Source organism: Neopsephotus bourkii, unplaced genomic scaffold, assembly GCF_033783945.1.
Source record: "Neopsephotus bourkii isolate Nb327-2 ecotype Australia unplaced genomic scaffold, CSIRO-AGI_Nbou_v1 NB_887, whole genome shotgun sequence".
NCBI lineage: Eukaryota > Metazoa > Chordata > Aves > Psittaciformes > Psittacidae > Neopsephotus > Neopsephotus bourkii.
Genome location: NW_026901381.1, coordinates 3,334,789 through 3,354,791, shown reverse-complemented (window position 1 = coordinate 3,354,791; position 20,003 = coordinate 3,334,789). Strand labels below are relative to the sequence as shown.

Sequence of the window (20,003 nt, the reverse complement as noted above, 5' to 3'; positions counted from 1 at the left end):
CGAGATGGTGGCACAGGAACTGGGCTGGGTTTTATTCTCCTTCCCCCTAAAGCCTTCCAAAAACTGCATTTGTGATGTAGGCTGTAGCCAGGGTTTAACCTTAGCTCTTCAGCTGTGCTTGCTTTAACCTGTCACCGTTCCGAGCTGGGCAGAGGACAGGGATGAGGCTTGTCCAGTGCCTGTCATCTGCCTCTGCTGCCTGCCACAGCTTTCTTCACTGGCACAGGGAAGTGCTGGGTGCTGCTCAGCATCACCATCACTGCCTTTCCTTTTGCTGGGCACACAGAGGCATTGAGCTGTTATGTTTGGCCCCCTTTTCCTGAATTTCCTGCTGGGCTTTCAAAATTAAAGTGAAAAGATATTGCTGGTTGGTGAGGATGGGAGCAGGCAGGGCTGCAGGGCTGCTGTGCCCGCAGCCTGTTATCCTGTGTGCAAGCTGCTGCCACACGGACCAGGGGCTAAAAAGCCATGGGACAGGCACTGCTGGGGCAGGAGGAAACCTCAGGATAGAAATAAAACAAACCTGGAAAGCCTTGATGGTGAGGGAGCAGCCCTTGCCTGAAAGGCAGGAGTGAAGTGCACTCTGGTGAGCACAGTGAGGATGCTTCTATGGATGCTGGTGTGAGCTGGGGGAAATCCTTGTCCACTTGTGCTTGGCTGAGCCATTGCAAAAATCTTTAGGGCCTTCCAGAAGCAGAACTGGAGGGAAATACTTGTGGTGGTGGTGGCTTAGGGGTGAGGTTTTGCCCTCCTTTGCTATTTAAGCACTGAGGATCAATCAGTGGTGTCCCTAGCACAGGGCTGGTTCCTCAAACTGGGCAGTGAAGCTGCCAGCCCCTTCCACAACTTTCTTCCCCAGTCCCCACCAGCACCAGCACAGTGATAACTCCTGGCTGAATGGCAGGTATTATGTTCTGGTGCACTAATGTTCTCGTTAATAAGCTCCTCACCATTCAGCATGTGCTTTACTTTGATTCATCCCGATGGCAGTGCTGTATAATGGACTATATACTGTAATTGTCCCCCATTGTCACCACTTAATAACTTAGTATGATGTTATCACAGTAATTCCTCTATTTTTTTTTTCTGCAAACTTCGTTGAATTATATTTTGTTCTTAGTGAATAAAAAAAATGAGAGAATGGTGAAAAGAGGCTGAAGTTAGACAGAAGTCTGCTCTAATTGCAGAGTGGGCTTAATAATACAAATGTCCAGAGCCGACACCCGGGCTGCTTTTGTTTCTGAGCCTTTGGGAATAGGCTGTGGGAAGGGCCAGCTGTGGGAAGGAGCTGCTATTAAATATCATTTCTGGTTTAAAACATCTTGATCAGCAGGAATTGGCTCTGTGCTTGGGGGATTGATTGTGCTTTGCTTGCTTTTGACAAGTCCAACTTCAAACACTGCAGGTGGGATTTACATTCATGTCCAAAGGCAAGGGCAAGGAGTGATGATGTCCATGGGGTGGGTGCAAGAGCCACAAGAGTGGCCGTTGTGGTGAGCAGGAGTGTGCAGATGTTGATTGTTGGACTGTGCATGGCTTGGGCATTGCAACAGCCTCAGCATCTACCTAGACATATGGGGAAGGGTTTGTGCCCAAGGTTGAGTGAGCAGCAGCAGGCAGCAGAGTTGTGCCGGAGCCTGGACAAGCATCTCCTCCACATCTGAGCTCACTGGCTGCCTCCCCAGGTTAGATGTGCAACACCCCACCAGGTATTTGTGGCTCCCAAGTGTTTGGCAGCATCTCTTGAATGCTTCTGGATCCTGACCCCATGTCTGGCAGGGGAAGAAAAAGTCTGGAAGAGATCAAAGCCTGAATGATGCAAATCGAAGCAGGGAGGTGGATGCCTGTGCTGCAGCGCCGCGGGTGGGAGGCAGGGGAGGGCTCCTTGGCATCCGTGAGGCAGCAGGTAGGGACCTAAATGAGTTTTTCCCTGTAACACGTGTCCTGACCTTTTTTTAAAAATGAAATCTATTTTATTAATTTTTTCTTTTTATCAAATCTGTCCATGAAACATTAAAGAGATGACTGTGGAAAAGGTCAAGAAACGTGTAGTTGTTGAAATCTTGTTCCAGTTGATGGCTTTTCCCTTAGGGGAGCTCTTCCACGCCTTCTCCTCCCCCAGCTTGGTCTTTAAAACAAAAAGCATCCAGTCTCCTTGAGTTTTGGGTGTAACAGTGATGCTGAAACGTGCTCCTGGAGCACAGGGAGGGACGGGCACTGCAGGCTCTGCAGCAGTGATGCTGCCCTTGGGGAGCTGCAGGGTAAGGCCAGCTTTGCCATAGGGAAAACCTGAGCTGGAAGGGGTTTCTCCCGACAAATGCCGCCCCCAAGGGAGGGCTGTAGGGCCTCCAGCCATGCCGGAGCTGTGTTCCCCAGGGAAGGGAGAGGATCCTTGGGGTGCTGGTCTGCAGAGAGGGCACATCCCAGGCAAAATGAATAAAGGCAAAGCCCCAGAAATGGGCTCAGTGGTGAGGGAATGCACTTTGAGTCCCTCTCCTTGGCTTGAGTGGCTCTTTGTTTGCTGTGAGAATGGAAGACAATCACTTGCTGAAGGAGAGGGAGGGGAGCTGAGCTCTCATTAAAGGGGCTTTATTAACACCGAGGCTTCCTGGGCATCACGTCTGCTGGGCAGCAGCTCTACGCCCAGGTTTGCAGCAGGCAATGAGAGTGCTCCCCTTACAAAAGGACCAAGGGAAGGGAAGAATGAAAGAAATTAAAAGACAGTAATGGAATCAGGAGTGGATCTATATTGAAACTTACTGAGAAAATTGTATTACAGGCATGACAGGCGCCTGTGGAAGCCAGAGAATGGAGAGATGCTGGGTGATGTCAAGTGAACTCATCTCCTGGCAGGGGTTGGGCTGAGTGTTGGACACAAGGTATCAGACCCCCTTGCATCCATGGTGGTGGTCTGCTGCTGTTTGGTTCCTTCTTTTGTTGTGACACCAAGGAAGCTGGGCCATGAGGTGGCCTTGCTGTGCTGTAAAAGTGCAGTCAAACAACACTTGATTTTTAGGCTCCAGACAAGAGAGAATAGGTGAAGGGAGAGCAAAACCAAAGCAGCAACGATCCTGCTCCACCTGCACAGCAGCCAGCCAGCAGCCTGTATTTGTTGTGTGGTCCATAAGGATCAACACAGGGGTAGGGGCTGAAGGGAAATACTGCATGAGGATTTGGGTCCTGGAACAAGGAGGCAGAGGAGTGGGAAAGCACATTGGGACATCTGGCCAAAGAGCAGCAAAGCCTGAAGAGCTTGAGGGTTGAGCTCTGCTGAAGACCAAGAGGTTGAAGGGCCAGGAGAGGGTGCGCAGTCATCTTGATCTCACATGGGGTTGCACAATCCTTTCCCAAACCTGGGCACAGGGGTTAAGAATGTGAATGAGCCCATTGGCCCAAAGAGCCTCTCAGCAACCCTCTTGTGTCACTCAGGAAAGGGCCACAAGTGCCCTGGCAAAACAAAGCCAGGACAGGGAATTGGCCTGAAACTTGTGTTATGTGCCCAGGCAGTTTGTTGGTTTCCCCTATTTGCTGGGTGTGAGTGTTCCTGACTCAGTGGCAGTGCCAGCATTGCCAATGCTTAGGAGCTAAAGTCAAATTACTAAACCCTATCCTTACATTTTTATTGTGTAAATTCATAATAATGGACTTTCAAGATGAACTGTGTAATTTGCTTGGTGGATTGTCAGGCCATCTTTATGTATAATTGTTGTGAAGCCAGCAGTGATGGGTGAGCCCAAGAGGCCGCCCAGCCCTGCCCACGGCTCTGCCTGCCTTCCTCCTGCTCCATCCGTGCCTGTCTGCAGCACCCAAAGCCATGGGTCCTCCTTGGGAGGCTCTGCTCATTGTAGCATCCTCTCAAGTCCTCAAGGGCACCATTCACCCCTCAGTACATTGTCTTTGCTCAATCTCATCTCCTCCCTTGTTGGCATTCCCTGCCCTTCCTGCTGCCAGTGCTGGCCACTAGCACTGTCAAAGTGCTGGACCCCGCTGAGTGCCCCACCTGGGTGATGTCAGTGTTGTCCCCATGCAGACAGGGTGGAGGTGGATGTCCCAAAGGGGTGGAAATGGGTCCTAGCACCTGGGAGACTACCTCTTGCCCTGAAGAAATGCTAAGGGTAGATGGATGAGTGTTGGGATTGCTGTGAGCTGTTTGGGAAGAGCCATTTGGTGACCTTGGTGACTTCCACCTCCCTGAAACATCCACCTGGCACCTGGAGCTGCTGGGGCTTGGTTGTCATCTTTCTTGGTTTGCCATTTGTCAGGTTTGAGCAAAACTGATTCCAATTATTCTGCTTTGTTGAAGAGCAAACCACCACTAAGGAGTCCTTTAGAGGATTATTTGCATTGTGGTTGCTTTTCCTTGGTGTTTTGAACTGTCAGTTTAAACTGCTCTGGTCTAAACGTGTGGTGGTAGTGGGCGCCTGAGTGCCCGCCCCCTCTCAGGCTGCGGCAGGGTTGCTGGTGGCACTGGGGGACATGAGGGAGATGCCATGCTTCAAGCCAAGAAGTTTGGGGGCTCCTCTTGGGGCTTGCTGTGGGCACAGGGAGGTGATGTTTTGGTGTATTCTGAGGGAAGTTCTGTGTGCTGATGATCTGCCTTTCCATAGGAACACAGAGGAGCTCTTGCTGCGCCGCGATGTGCCGGATGGAAATCCCCACGCGGCAGCAGATAATAAATGAGATGCTTTTTAAAGCTCGCCCATCACAGAGCAGCAAGAGGTGATGCCTTAAAATAAATCGATTGGAAGCGGTTTCCAGTGCAAACTTTCTAACAGCCTCCGCTTGAATGAAAGGCAAAGAGCTAAAGGGAAGGATTTCAAAGGCACAAAAGGCCTCATCCTCATGGAGCAGGGAGACAGGAGCCCACCAGGATAGGACTTGGGGTCTCAGGGATACCCTCGTGCATCTCACAGTTGTTGGTGCCAAGCACCTGCAGGGGAGGGAAGGCCATTCCTTGGACTTCTTGTCATCTTAATGTGGGACTTGTTTCACAGAATCACAGAATGGTTTGGGTTGGAAGGGACCTTAAAGATCACCTGGTTCCACTCCCCCTGTGACAGGTAGGGACACCTTCCATTAGACCAGGCTGCTCCAAGCCCATCCAACCTGGCCATTATTTATCCAAAATAAGGAAGGAGAAGAAAGGACTGTTTTCCTTTGGAGGTGCTGGCAGCCAAGGCCTGGCCGGGGGAATTCCTCCTGCCCTCCCCAAGTGGCAAGTGTATCACTGCCTTTTTATTCTTTATTCTTTCAAAATCTGTTCCCCCCCAAACTCAAAGTAAAATTGATTTTTAAGTGAAACTATCTCTTCTAATTGCCACTGAAACGCCTTGTGGTTATTGTAATGGATTTTGAACTCTGACAAGTCCTGCTTGATGACTGTGACCAGAGCTCTACAGGTTGAGTGTGGTTTAGGGAGCGCTATTGGATTGAATGATTGGAGCTCATCTGGGGCTGGAGCAGCGGGCTGAGATGCCAACTAATACGTTTGCTGACCCTCCCACCAGTGCACAAGCTGAGGCTGCACCGGGACCTTGTGCTGTAGGGCACCATCTCCTGAAACCCTTCATGGGACCGTGTCCCTCCAGCCTGCGAATCCCTCCCAGTGGCAGTGAGGGACTCAGACTGGGATGGGCAGCTCTGACACTGCTGGGACACATCTGTCTCCCCCACAGCTGACCAGTGTCCCTGTCTCATGCTGGTGGAGCTGGGGTCAGCTCCTGCACCCTGGTGTTTGCCCTTCCTTCCCCAGGAGGGGTGGGACACGGGATATTTGCCATCACGTCAGTGAAAGCTGGAGCTGAGGAGGGGCCGAGCAGCTGAGCTGAGGTTTTGCTGTTGCTGCTCCCCAGGTCCTCTCCCCTTCTGGGGAGCAGTCAGGGCAAGAGGGAGCAGGGGCAGAGCTGCTCTGTGCTTGTGAGTTTGGAAAGCAAATGTGAACCCTCATGGAGGGCAGAAACAGCAGGAGAAGGGTAACAGAGAGGGGCTTTTCTCCCAGAGCTGAAGGGAGCACCAGGGAAGGCTCATGCCATAGGGTGCCTGGTTGGCTGCACTGTTCTCTTGCTGTTGGTGATTTTCTGTGTGCAAGAAGTTAAGCTTTTCCAGAGGCCTCAGCGATGCTTTGGGGTAGGAGAAGCACGCTGGGCAGTAATGCTCTCCCTTTTCTCCCACCCCTCTCCAAACACGCAGGTACCTTTGCTTGGGATGTTCCACTCCTCCCCTGCCCATGGTTGTTAGGACTGGCGAGAGTGTTTCTTACTGGTAAAAACTGTGGCTCTGTAGAAGGAGCAGGAGGGATTGCTGGCAGGGGAGCAAGAGCCACGTGCTGTTGGCTGAGAGTTACTGAGATGGGCAGTAAAACAATGTGCCTTTGGGGCTCATCCAAGGCTCCCAGGGCTGGGTGCTGGCCATGCCACTGCCCCACGCGCGCTCTGGCTCTGGTTTTGCTCCCTGTTTGTGCTTGTAGGTGCCAGCAGGGCGACACCACCAGGGTCTAGAAGCCCTTGGAGGGTTTACCACCCACTCCTCACCACTCCCTGGGGCTCTGTTTGCCCTCCCAGTGCCTGCTCCAGCTCCATCCTCCCTCAGGCACAGCAGGGATCTGGGTTGGGTGGTCCAGCTCCGACCACCCCTTTCCCTCCATGTGGCCGGGGGAATTATTGACAAACAAGTTAGTGCTTGGAAGGAGAAACACTGCAGCATGTGTGAAGCTGCCTCCTTGATCAATACTGAGCCGTGGCTGAGCCCGCTGCCGACTGGATTTCAGATGACGGCTGCAGGCGTAATAAGAGCCCTGGGATCAACTGTCTGGGAGATTATTACGGGATGAGATGCTTCGCCGCTTTACAGTGTTTACTCAAGATTTATATTCCCTATGTGTATATAAGGGGGTTGTCGTCTGTCGTGGCTGGTTGAGCAGGGTTTGGTGGTGGCGTGCGCGCTGTGCCTTTAGGGTTTGCTTCGGGGTGTGCGTGCGGCCGGTTCAGTGAATGGGAGAGGATAGACTGGGGAGGAGGGAGAGTGGGATGGGGGCAGCCTGGAGCTGGTGGCAGGAGGTGGGACTGTGAGAAGGTGCCCACTGCTCTGATGCCCGCAGGCAGACCTGGATGGAGGCATGTGAAGCACGTGGAATGGGCTGTCGTCTCTCCAGATGCTCTGCAGTGACAGATGTGGTTTTGGAGGGCCCTGTTCGCAGAGGGAGGATTGGTGTCAAAGGAGAAGGCTTGCGCCATCCTTGTTCCTTCATCATGGAGGAGGAAGGGCTGCAAAACTAGCTCCCAGGGGTGTTCCTGCCCGGGGTGCAGGTTACTGGGCTTTGTTGTGTTTGCATTTCACCTCCTTGTCTTCACCTTTCACACAAGGTGTTTCCTTGCTCTGGGAGGAGGGCTGAGGTGGTAAGATGCTGTGTGGACCTTTCTGGCCTGGTAGCACTGGTTTTATCTCCAGCAAGGATCTCTCCTTTCAGCTGTGTGCTCAGTGCAGGAGGTTAATGCACTTCATGCACTAGGAAAGGTGCTGAGATGAAGGTGACAATGGCCATGGGGAGGGAAGGAATAAGGAAGAAGTTCTGTACTGTGAGGGTGGTGAGGCACTGGAATGGGTTGCCCAGGGAAGCTGTGAATGCTCCATCCCTGGCAGTGTTCAAGGCCAGGTTGGTCTTAGCCTTGGGTGCCATGGTTTAATGTGAGGTGTCCCTGCCCGTGGCAGGGGGGTTGGAACTTGATGATCTTAAGGTCCTTTCCAACCTGAACTATTCTATGATTCTATGATCTTAAGGTCCTTTCCAACCTGAACTGTTCTATTCTATTCTAAGTTAAATGAAGGCTTAGCAGGAGTGGCTCTCCCTCAGAGCAAACATCCCTGGGCCCTTCCTTACCAGCTGCAGGGATGAATGGGGGACAACATCCCATGCTTCCCAAGGAGCATCCCCCAGCATCAGCACAGGCATGAGGTGCTTTATTTCTATGGAGAGGCTTAGGTCACAGCAGTGCTGGTGCCGTTACGCAGGGCTGCTCAGGCTGCTCTTGCAGGATGTTTGCCATAATCCTGTTTTATAAATCCAACCTTGGCCTTTGGCCTCCCTGTGCTGCTCTGGTCTCTGCTCCGCTGCCTCTCAAGTTAAACCCACTGATCTGACCGAGGCAGGAACAGCCAGGGCATACTTATTGCCATGTGGGGGCTGGGAAGAGGGATTAGCAGCGTGCTGGACCAGTTTGTAGCGGAAAGCTGCTGTGCAGAAATACTGGAATGATGTCGGAGAGCCCCGGGTGCGATGGGGAGAAGGGGTGACACGAGGGATGGGGGTGGGTGAGCTTGTGGGTGATCAGGGCTGAGAAGCAAGGTCCTGGAGCGAAGCAGGGGAAAACCAGCAGCCGTGTGTTTGGAGGTGCCATCCTGTAGGCAGGCGGGAGGTCTCCCACCGCATCCCCCTCTCCTTTCCTGCGTGGCTTTCGGGATGGAGGGCACGTGCCCGACCTGAGGCTCCTTAATCCTCCGTGCACTGAGCAGGGAGCTGGTGATGGATCTGCCCGCGTGAGCAGCGAGGCAGGGAGCAGCGTCGTGCGGAATACCAAAGAGGCCAGGGCGCGATAAAGCCAGAGCAGCACCTTCCCCTCAGAGCCTGCCGGGGGGATCTCCAGACACCAATCCCTTGCAAATCTGCTGGCCTTTGGTGACCTGCAGAGTCATTTCAATTCAGTGTTTTCAGCCTCTCAATCTCCTGCCCTTAGCTCTCAGTGACTTCTGAGCAAAGAACCGTGCTCCTTAAAGAGCCATGGAGAGGGCACTGCCTGCACCAGAGCCTGCTGGAAACCTGCAGGTGTTTCACCCCCGTGCTTTAGTTTTGGTAATCCCTCTCATTTTTCTCTCTGCTGGAACCACACAGTTGACAACCCTGGGTCTGACGCTCTCGGGAGGTTTTGATGGCAGCCGTGTACCCCTATCCAGCATCCCCGTGCATTGCCTGCCTCCTCGGCATCCCGCAGTCCCTGCACAGCACACCTTGAGATGGACTGATTGATCTGTAATACTTGCAAAAATCATGGTTTAATCATTGTTAGGGATTAGAAATAATCCTTGAGCTGTATCGATCGCGATAACATTATTCATGATGAACTCATTTGGCATTAATGAGGATGTCCTGCAGCACTGTGTGGCTCCAGGCAGCCCCATCACCTTCCATAGGGAAACATGGCCAGGGGGTTTGCTGGAGCAGCAGCATCCTCCTGGTCCTAACACACTGCTGTTTATGAGCAGAGCTGTTCCCAATAGCCCCCTTAGGGGCCCCGTCCTTGTTGCCATGCTTTTGGAGGGTCCCAAATCCGATGATCACCATTGATGCCAGTAGCCTGTCTCTGGGCAGGAGCTGGCTGGGGCTCCCCTCTAGCTGTGCCATCCTGCCACGGGCTCCCCCATCCCTGTAATGTGCTATTTATCAAACAAGAACATCTGGATGTATTTGAAAGGGGAAAAAAAAAAAATCAAAGTTGTGTCTGGACAGAATTTGACAAATTGACATTTTCCAGAGGAAAAATATCTCCCGTCCAAGTGTTGTTCCTGGGTGTAGCTGTCCCTCACTGCACCATTTGCAGCCCTCCAGGCACTTCACACAAGGCGATGAATAGTTAAAGACGTCCATAAATCTTACCCTGGCCCATCATAAACAAATACGCTCTTATCAAGTACAGGAAAAGGCACATTTCATCACTGCTGCCTGGAGCGCGACTCGGAATAAATGCTTGTCTTTAATCAGCCATCTCGATATGCAAACAGCACAAAAGCATGGGGGGGATGAGGTGCAGAATTGGGCCACAGCTTTTTGAGGTGGCTCTGAGGACGCTACGCAGGTGACACCCCACACATCTGCCCTGAACATTAACATTACATGGCTTGTCTCTCCAGCCCTGCCTTGTCTCCCAGTCTCTTCTCTCTGCCACCAGAGCCATGGGTATTTTGCTTCAATGCTCAGCTGAAAGCTGATCTTTCCCTTTGGATGCTGGCCATTGAAAGCAAGCACTTTGATTTGGAAAGCAAGATTAAAAAACAAGTGAAGATTAAGCAGGAAGGTTTCAACCAGTGTGTGCTGAGATTATGCCGTGATGGATACGTGTTTCCCTGCATCTGATAAGAGCAAGCTGTGTTCTCTGGCCAGATCTATGATGACTTTCACTGCTCATCACCTTACTTTCAAGTACCTATGCTTTGCTATGCCCCTGGTAATACATCATCCACTGTCGTGGCCCTGCTCCCATCATGCTGCCAGGGCTGGGTGCAGTGGGGCTTGATGCTGCCACTCTCTGCAGGCAGCAGGGGCACATGAAGAAGACACCATCACACCTCAGGGCTTCCTTTTCCCTATGCTGAGGCAGCATAGGAACATTTAAGGGGGCTTTTAAAGCATTGCTGAAGCCCTGCAGATAGCCAGGGGCCATCATTAAAGGGACCTGTGCTCAGCCCTTGCTGTGTACCACAAACAAGTGCCTGCCCGGCTCTGGCAGTAGTGCCAACAGCTGCCAAGCTTTGGTGGCTTGGCCCTGGTTGACTTCACGTGGCAGCAATTGCTCTGGAGACAGTGGCTTGCTCTGGGAAAGGTGGGAGCAAGCAGAGGAACACCAGCTCCCCATGTCCAGGACACCCTTCTCCAAGCACTGCTGCCCGCAGTCCCTCTTCCTGCCCCCCTGTCTGCATGGTAGGGTCCTGTGGATCCCCCAGACAGGGGGACGCTGGGGTGGTACCCATGGTCCCAGGTTGGGGTGGGCAATGCCTGGCTCCTCTCGCTTTCCTCAGGCTCACTTTCCCTCTCCCTCTTGCTTTGCAGAGACTTGCCAACGCAGCGGAGAAGTTCCAGAAGGCTCACCACTGGCAGGACAACATCCGGGTAAGGCTCCGTGTGTGCTCCATCTGCTCCCACCCCCTTCCCTCCTGGGCACTGAGGTCAGCGGAGGCACCAGCCTCAGGGATGACTGCTGGCACAGGGATGACTCCTGAATCAGCTCCCAGTCCCAGCCCTCGGCTCTTCCTCCCCTCCTTGCCCACCCTCCCAGCTCCCTCCCGCGTTGCCGCTGGCCGTGCCGTGCTGCTCAGCACGCAGGTGGCCCCGGCACCGCCGCCTGCCAGCGCTAACGAGAGCAAATGAAGCGATTTTGAGCTCATTTCCAGCCTCGCCGCTGCCTGCACAGCCTGGAAGGAGGAGGCAGGAGGTGAAGGTCGAGCTGGCAGCTCAGCACTGAGGGTTTGGGGGCTGGGGAGGCTCTTACCCCCCCACACACACACCATCTCCAGCAGTGGGCTTGTGCCAAGGTCCCACACAGTGACAGCAGCAGTGGCTCATCCATGGCACCAGCCAGCAGATGCGGTGGGAGCTGGTTCTGGGGAAGGAGCAATCTGGGCTGGGAGAGGGAAGATGCGGGTTTAATGATTGCATTTGACTTTGTAATTCTGGCGGTGATAGCGCTCAGCAGGAACCTGAAGGGTTCTGTCTGGAAATGCTCTCAAATTATAACAATAATATAAAAGGGAGGAAAGATTGTTTTTCTTCCAGTGCAAACGGAGGCTACAATAAAAAATACTTGTGAGCCACCCAGCCCCTTCCTCTGGGTTGGGCCAGATCCTGCCCAGCCCCAGGGAAACCCCTGCAGTCACCAAGGGGGTAACCCAGGGACAGCCCCACTGCTGGGCCTTTGCTGGTGTGTTTGGGGGCTTATTTCTCTTCAACCGTGATCCACTAAGGGAGGTGAGGAGCTGAGGATCTGGAGCCACATCTCGCTCATGTAAACCTTCCTGACAGGAGCAGAAGTGAAGTCAAGGTGTTGACCTGCTTGGATGTTGTTTGCCATGTGGCCAGTGTGGGGTGGATGCTCGTGGCCAGCTCTTGTCCCCCCAGGAGCTGTGTCCTGTAGGTACTCGGAGGGGCTGAGCTCATCATGGGGGGAGCCTGGGACCAGCGCTGGCAGTGCTGCAGGCATCTCCTATGTGCTTTCAGCCCTAGTGCTGGCCCAACCTTGTGTCCTCTGGGCTCAGGAACCCCAGGGTAGCTCATCCCAAGGAAGCACCCAAAGCTTGGCTGTGGGCACCCCAAGGGCACTGTGGTGACCCCATGTACCCTGCACTGGGCTGGCACCCAGTGGCGAATGCCTTATGGCCATGGGCAGGGTGGGCTCCAAAAGACTGGAGCAATTTGCAGCAGTCCTCATTGCTTCTGCTCATCCCCAGGGACACAGGGACAGGCAGCTGCCATGCTGCAGGGCCCCTCCGCAGCCACAGAGCACTGCCCCTCCATCCAGACGTGGCTGCCTTCTGCTGTGAGAGGGATTACAGTCGGGATGCTGACGGTGCCGGGGACGCTGCAGCCCTGGGGAGCTCTTGGCTCGTTTTGCCATTCACGGCACAAACCTTTCAGAAATCCACTTTCACCGAAAAAAAAAACCCCATTTTTAATAGCACTGTTTGCAACCACTTAATCAAGGTAATTAGGAGCGAGTCACCCAGAAACAATGTGCAGCGATGCGTCACCACAGAGCTCACCGCAGCTTTATCAGGACAGCCCAGACCCGCCTGGGATGCTTGATGGACTGGTCCAGCTCTGAGCACAGCTCCCGGGGCGCTGGGGATCTGATGCCCGCACCAGGCAGGGCAGGGGGACGGAGGGGCTGCATAAAGCTCTCTCGCTGCAGGGTTTGAACCTCCTTTTGCCGTCCTTCACCCCTAAGTGACAGGGCACGGTCAGACCCGCATCTGCCACCGCCGGCCCCGGCTCTGCGGCTGCCCCGGGCTCCCTGCGGCCGCAGCAGAGGTATCGGGCAGGGCAGGCAGCAGCGCAGCCCCCGCGGCTCCTCCTCTCGGCCCTTCCCAGCCGGCACCGTTCCCCCCGGCTCTCGCCGCGGCCGGTGACGGATTGCGGCGAGCGCGGTTGGGTCTGTGTTGCCGGCAGATGCTGGGTGTTTGCGCTGCATTCGTGCTAATGGCAGCCCCGTGAAACCTCGCTGCAGATGGGTTGCTATGGAAGTCCGGGGGAAAATGAACCAGGAGCAGGAGCCCGAGCGGCTGGGAGGCTGCTGCCAGCAATCGCTCCTAATGCATCTCTGTGGGGAAAGTTTCTGTTTTCTTGAGCTTTTTCGTGTGTTCCCAGCCACACACCGGCCACGCTGGCCTTTCCACAGGGCTGAGCTCAGCCTCCCACCTCAGGGGCTTTGCAGAGTGCCTCCCTGTTCCCAAAACAGCCTTCCTTGCCCCACGCTGGCCTGCCCCATCGCTGCTCCTTGTCCTCATCCACCCTCAGGCTCCTCATGTCCCCTGGCCATGGCACCCCAGGGCCACGTCCCCAGAGCTCCCCTGGACACCAGAGCACTGTCCTTGGCTGAGCACAGTCTTGGCCACAAGGTCACCCATGCAGTGGCACCCAGGACACCCATCGTATTGCCCCTGCCACTTATTTCACTCCAGGGCTGGGTGGGAGCTCAGGGTGCTGTGGGGAGCAGGGGCAGGGTAGGCTGAGGTGTGGGGCCATTGGGTGTCTGCTGGGACAGCTGGCTCCACTCTGTGCAGAGCCACCGGGGTCTGTCCCTCGAGGCACGTCAGTGCTGTCCCCCTGCTCTGGATGTCCCCAGCTCTGTTCCCCAGCCATGGCAGTGCTGCTGAGCCCCCCATGCTGACCATCCACAGCAGCAGATGGGGGTGCCAGGGCTGCAGCCCACACCATGATGCTGGTTACCAGGTTTCCATCCTCTGTTTGCCACCCTGCTCAGGCAAGAGACATGCAAAATGTACCTATAAAAACACTGGAAGGTCATATTGAGTTTTTTCCTGCCATCCTTTGTATGCATCCTCGCTGACAAGCTGCCACGCTGTTCTCTCAGCTCCTCTCCACCTGTGTGCTCCGCTTTCCTCCAGGGTTTGCCAGTGCCTTAGGTTCTTTTCCAGACCTCCATCCTCATCCCAGCACCGTGCTGACCCAGGGGCTGCTGTCAAAGGTGCAGGTCTGCACCATCAGCCGTTAAATGCATCCCAGGGCGTTGTCATCGCTGCATGTCAGTCTGCAGGAGCTGCCGGAGCTATTTGTCCCTTTAAGGGACACTCCAATGCTGCAGAGCTCCATCCCCGCATTTATATGTGCTTGGCAGGATTATATAAATTGCCTTTAAAAGTTGACTTCTTTATAAGCCATTTTCTGCTTCATAAAATGTTTATTACTGTTGTTTTTCTCCCAGTTTTTGTTCCTCGCTGCATTTTCTATCACTATAGTGGGAAGTTCCCCTCTTCCTCCGCCTGCTGCCCGCCTGCATCCCACTCTCCCCACCTTTTGGACACTAAAAGTGGTGTTTGAAGGGTGAAAGCCCAGCAGACCCTTTCTCCTTGCAACAGAGAAGTAGCTGCACATTGAGCTGTGGGTTTACAGAGCCCTCAGCATGGGTGGTTTTGGGCTGCGGTGGCTGGGAGCACGGATGCTAGGCAGCCCCACGCCGCTGCCTCCATCCATAACCCCCACTGCAAGTATGCGAGCAAATAACAAAGCCCAGATAATTTCAAGCTCCATTAGAAACGAAACTCCAGGGAAAACGGGATTGCTGTTTGCCAAATGGGAAAGGACAGGAGGAATAACAGAGATTGCACTCCCGGCCACCCAGGAAAGGTGAGGGATAAATGGGGGACATGGCAGCACAGCTGGGTGCCCCTCCGTGGCCATACAACCCTGGATGCAGCATTCCTGCAGGCACAGGGCCCTGCCCACCAGCTGCTCCATCACCATGCTGTGCCCGACCTGGGCCTGTGGTGGGAGCAGCAGCTGTGCCATGCAGTGCATGGGCACCAGTGGCAGTGCCAGTGGGATTGCCAGAGCCACGCAGGGCTTTGTGTTCAAAGCAGCGTTAGAAGGGTGAACGCCAGCTCCTTATCCTCCTTTTCATTTTCCTCCTCCTTTAATTACCGATCCTACTTATCGGCCAGGAACAGAAAGATCGTCGCTGTAACCTTGCACTTGCCCTTGTAGAAAGAAGGTTTACCTAAAAAGTTAGCAAATAAAATCAAATACTCCAATTTGCAGTCATCTTTGCCATTTCAAACCCAGTTTTCATTACAGCACAGAAAGTGCATTGAAGCTGTGTTTATAACCCCCTTTTAGATAACAAATCACATTTTCTTTTGGCTGGCGAGTGTGTAGAATTGATATTTTTTTTTCTTCAGTTTAATGGGTTTGTGTGTTCAGGAATGATCTCCATCAACTGAGAGTCTTTATTGTGTTTGATATAATGTCAGCTTTCATTACGCTCGGAGAATTACTGTGCTAAAGCATCAACCTTGCTGTAGAGCCCTTCTGGCCAAAAAGCAGAACAAGAAAATCATTCACAAAAACCCGGTGTTGGTGCTGTTCCCTCTCAAAAGCCAAGGACCGGGTCTGGGGGGGGCTCCCCTGTTCTGCAGGATGGCCAGGCCGCTTGTGTCAGTCCCATGGGTGCAGTAGGTTGGTGTGGGGGCAGCTGGCTTTCCTCCTAGTGCTGCTATCCCACCCCATCCCATCACACCCCATGGCTGGCAGGGCAGGGCACCCACTGGCTCCCACATGTGCTGGCATCCCTGTGGTACCCAGGTGCAGCAGAGGCAGAGGCATCCACATCTCGTTTGAGGCGGTCTCAAAGGAGCGGGAGGGGATGGGAGATGCCATGTAAAGAATAGCTGGCGAGGCGTGATCAGATAAAGCATCTTCTCAGGGCGATGAAGAAACTGTTGACAGGTCACTTAAATATTTCCCCAGCTCTGTCAGAGAGGCAGAGGGAGGAAATTGCTTTGAAAAAAAAAGAAGATGCCAAGGCAGATTATGATGACTGTTTCCACCTGTCCTGGGCAATGCGTATGGTCCCTGCCGCCCGATAGGATGCGGAGGATAGGATGCATGGCGAAGGCTGCAGGAGAGGCATGGTCCCCAACAGGCTGGTCCTGGCTCCATCCTGTGGTGGCTGGTACTAACCAGGAGTATTTTCCTCTTCCCGGGGACTGGGGAAGAGTTCATCATGCTGTGTGTGGACAAGGATAGCTCTATCCCAGTGGGACGAAAAGGCTCAGCCAGTGGCTGCTGGTGTTTTTCCTGATGCCCAGAGCCAGGCGTTTCCAGGTTTGCAAGTAGGAATTTTCCCCAGGAATTCATTTGGTCCCTGTGGCAGCCTGTGCCTGGCTCTGGCCCTCACACTGCTCTGTGGCAGAAGCACTTTCTTTGCCCTGTTACACAGACAGGAGCTGCCCACAGTTATGGCAGGGCCAGGAGACCTCAGGGTGAGCACTCACCCTGCTGAGACCTCCAGCCCCAGCTGGAGGGCAAACTGGCCAGCATGGACCTGTCCCCAAGCAGGGCCAATGGCCAGTCCCATCCCACTCCTCCTGACACAGGCAGGCTTGGCAGGGGTGATGTTGCAGTGGGATCACGCTGGGTCTGTCCCCATGCTCATCCCCTGCTGCCACCCAGCCTTAATGCAGACACAGGGTGTGTGTGCTGCAGGTGCAGTAGGAGCTGCAGGAGCTGTGGGACACGCTGCAGGCTCTCTTCCATACAAAAGGTGCAACTATCAGCAAAATCTGTTGCTATTTCTCTGTTCTTAATGGTTCAGGGGCATGAAGAACTCTCACTGACCATTGTAAGTGCTGATGGCAGAGGAAAGATGGGTTCATAAGCAGTGCTACTGGTCCTGTGCGGGCATGCTAGCTCCCATTTGCTCTTCCCACCCACTGGGTCTGAGCAGGCACAGATCCTGTCACTTGGATTGTCCCAGCATTGGCGTGCCACTGGCTGGGATGCTGGCCCTGCCACCAGCCCCATCCAGCAGCTGGGAAATGTGCAGGTTCTGCCTTGGGATCCAGCTTGTCTTCCCCACCACCCACTGTGATCCTCCTAGCCAGCTGGAGGGCAGCCTGCTGCAGGATTTGGCTCTTCCAGAGCCAGTTAAATCTTGAAAGAGATTCCCTGACCACGGGGGTCACCTGTGCTATTGGAGAAGTGAAACTGCAGCAGGAGAGCTGAGATGGACCCAAATCAATGCAGTGCAGAGGGAGCTACCTGCAAAACCACCCTGAGGGGCCACAGCATCCCCAGGGCGTGTGATCAGTGGGGCGACCCTTACAAGGTGATGGTGAGCAGTCCTGCAGGGGACAACAGACCCACAGGATAAGGATTAGCCAGCTTGGGTGACGTTACAGAAAGCTGTATATGGGGACAGTGAGCTGTGGCCCCTCTGTGTCCCTGCCGCTGCATGCTCCGGCTGGATGGGCTGGAGCAAGGAGCTGATGTGCCTCCAACAACTGCTTCTGAGGCTTTTTTGGGGTGGGGGCAGCTGTGTGTGACATGGTTTGATTGCACCTCATCAGGGGTTTGGGCCAGCACCCCTCCATCCTGACATCCCCAGGCTGCAGCGACATCTTAGAGCGCTGACCTTTCCGGTGTTAGTTTTAGTTACTGTAATTGTTTTGGGTGAAAAAAGAGCCATTTGAGTGCTCTTGGAGAGGCTGTGGGAGGGGTGTCAGGGAGCATTGCCCCTCACTGCTCACCCCAGACTCCCTGTGTCGTGGGCTGCTGGAGCATGGCCAGGGAGCACCCATGCCCAACCGAGCAGGGGCCTCCCTTGAGCTGCTGTCAAGGCTCCAGCCTGCTGTCTTTAGATAGCTTTTTGCTGGGCAGTTTGGTGTGAAGTCGTCAAGGAGTGGATGGAGCATGAGGCTGTGGGGAAGGGCTCTGGGTGGGGACAAGCAGGACCCAGGGTCCCCATGGAGACTGTGGCACACAGCACCCCTGGAGCCCTATCCAAAAGTCATTTCCCCCTAACTTGCAGTGAGGGTTCAGGAGGCTGCAGTCACCCTGTGCTTACCCGCTGGCGGCACGGTGCTTGCAGTGCCATTGCAGACGTTGTCTGGCAATTACAGTGCAAGAACATGGGCAGTGGTTAACACCCCATCACGGAGCAGCGGCCCAGCAGCAGCCTCCCCTCCAACGCAACCCAGAGTGCTTTCTGCAGCTTGTTTGCAAGAGTAGGAGCAATGTTTTGACCTAAATCCTTCAACATCCTCACCCCCTTGTTTTCCTTATTGGTATTTATTCTGAGAGGCTGGAGAAATACCAGTGCTATTTACACAGACCAGTGTTGGGTTTAATGTGGACCAGAGCTGGAGGAAGAGAGGATTACATGAAGAAGGCGAGTGTGGTCTGAAAAACAAGTATTAGGGAGAGGAGGATGTAAGACCCTGTGTTGTCTCTCAGGAGACTTCCAGCATCTCCCTGCTCTGTCTCCAAGGGCTCTGTCCCTCTTCCCTGGAATAAATGATGGTAAGGACATGGAGCTGCCAGCTCCTGCAGGCTCCCTCGGCCCCCATGAGCTGCACCCAGCATCAGCAGGGTTGTGGCAAGGGGATTGGGGCATGGCATAAGGCCAGGGCCACGCTGATGCTAGTTTCCCACATGTGCCATCTCACATGCACAGCCTCACTTGCAGAGAGGGACAGGGCCGGGATCACACCGAGCTGCTGCTGGGGTCATCAAGGCTTGAAAAAGGGCATGGCAAGGGCTCTGTGATCCCTAGGGAAAGCAGGGGCAGAGACATCCTTCCAGGAGGTCTGCTCCCCGTGACTGGATGTGCTGTGCCATGATGTGCCATGCCATGGCAGCACTGCAGCGGGTCAAAGCAGGACCAGGATCTCCTCCCTGAACATCAACTTGTGCCCCTTCAGCCACTGTGGAGGGGATTTGAGCTTTTTAGAGGGGCCAATGGAGGATAAAATGAGTAACAAAGCACCTTCTGGATGGCTGTTTTAGTCACACTCACTTCTGATTAAAGATCATTAGACATGAAATTAGCTCGTTTGTGTTATGGGTCTCCCGGGGGTTCCTTTAATTAGGAAGTGCAGATGGCCATGGACCTAGGGAGACACAGCACCAGTGAGGGGCAGGGGCACGCATGGGGCGGGGAGTGGCACAGGGAGGGCAGCCAAAGAGGAATGCAGGGTGTTCCCCTATTCTTGTTGTTGTAAACGTCAGCATCTTGCAACAAATCACAGATAATTAATAAGTACTTTCCCTTAATGACTAGGCTTTTTAATAGCAGAAATTGGAAGATGCTGCATCGATTTTGCTTAGTATGTTCCCCTCTTGGTGCAGTCTTATCCCAGAGCCCACAGGAGGGACCAGCCCTTCTACCCCAGGAGGATGCTGAAGCTGCCCTGTGCTACCCCATGCAGTGGGGTCTGGACCCACATCACTTTCCGTGTTCAACAGCAGCAGCAGCCCTCCTGCCGTGCGCACGGGGAGGATGCTGTGTGCATGGCGCTGCTGGCAGAGTGAGCGGCAGCCGCGTTAGCACCGCAGCGGTGCGCGGCATCGCGCTCGCATCCCCGCGCACAGGGAAGAGTCTCCGAGTGCCCTTTAATTACCCTTGCTGATGGCACAGGGAACGCTGTTGTGACAGCGCTGCTGCTCCCTGAAGTGACTCTTAACGAATCGCCTCGCATCCTGACACGTGGGGAAGAGGAATCTGAGCAGACCTTTCTGCCAGATAGGCTCTAAATACCCCCAGTGAATGATGTGCATTTCTCTGCAGAAGCAAAGACTCTTCTCCTGGTTTCTGCTATGTGGAAAGGGGGGTTCTGCCAGCAGCAGGGCCGCTGCCTGCCCCACTGCCCATGCCCAGCTCTCCTGTGGCTCCTGTTGCTTGCAACAGGACCAAAGCATCCTGGATTCAAGCCTCACATTCAGTGGCAGCACAGAGGCCGTGGTCACAGCAGTGGCACTATCACAGGGCTGTTTATCCATGGCCTGGCTCTGCACTGCTGCAGCTCGGCAGCAGCCATGAGCAGAGGAAAGGCAGCAGGTGCTGGCCAGTCCTTGGAGGGCAGGCAAGAGGGATGTGGGATCCCAACCATACCCAAAGGGCAGGATTTGGTCCCCAACGATGTGGTGGCTGCCACCAGCATGACCAAGGGGGTGGATAAGGGGTGGGACCCCTTTGCCATCCTTGTCCCTGCGCAGCACTAACTCA

General features: G+C 54.3%; 1 protein-coding gene across 2 annotated transcripts in view; it reads left to right on the top strand.

Moving 5' to 3' along the window:
• CACNA2D2 (calcium voltage-gated channel auxiliary subunit alpha2delta 2) overlaps nt 1-20,003 on the top strand; it is a 201,859-nt gene that overhangs the window by 150,661 nt on the left and 31,195 nt on the right. For both annotated transcript variants that reach the window (XM_061357268.1, XM_061357269.1), the window contains exon 4: nt 10,817-10,876. In XM_061357268.1, the coding sequence (XP_061213252.1) occupies nt 10,817-10,876 (60 nt within the window). The remainder of the gene's footprint in view (nt 1-10,816; nt 10,877-20,003) is intronic.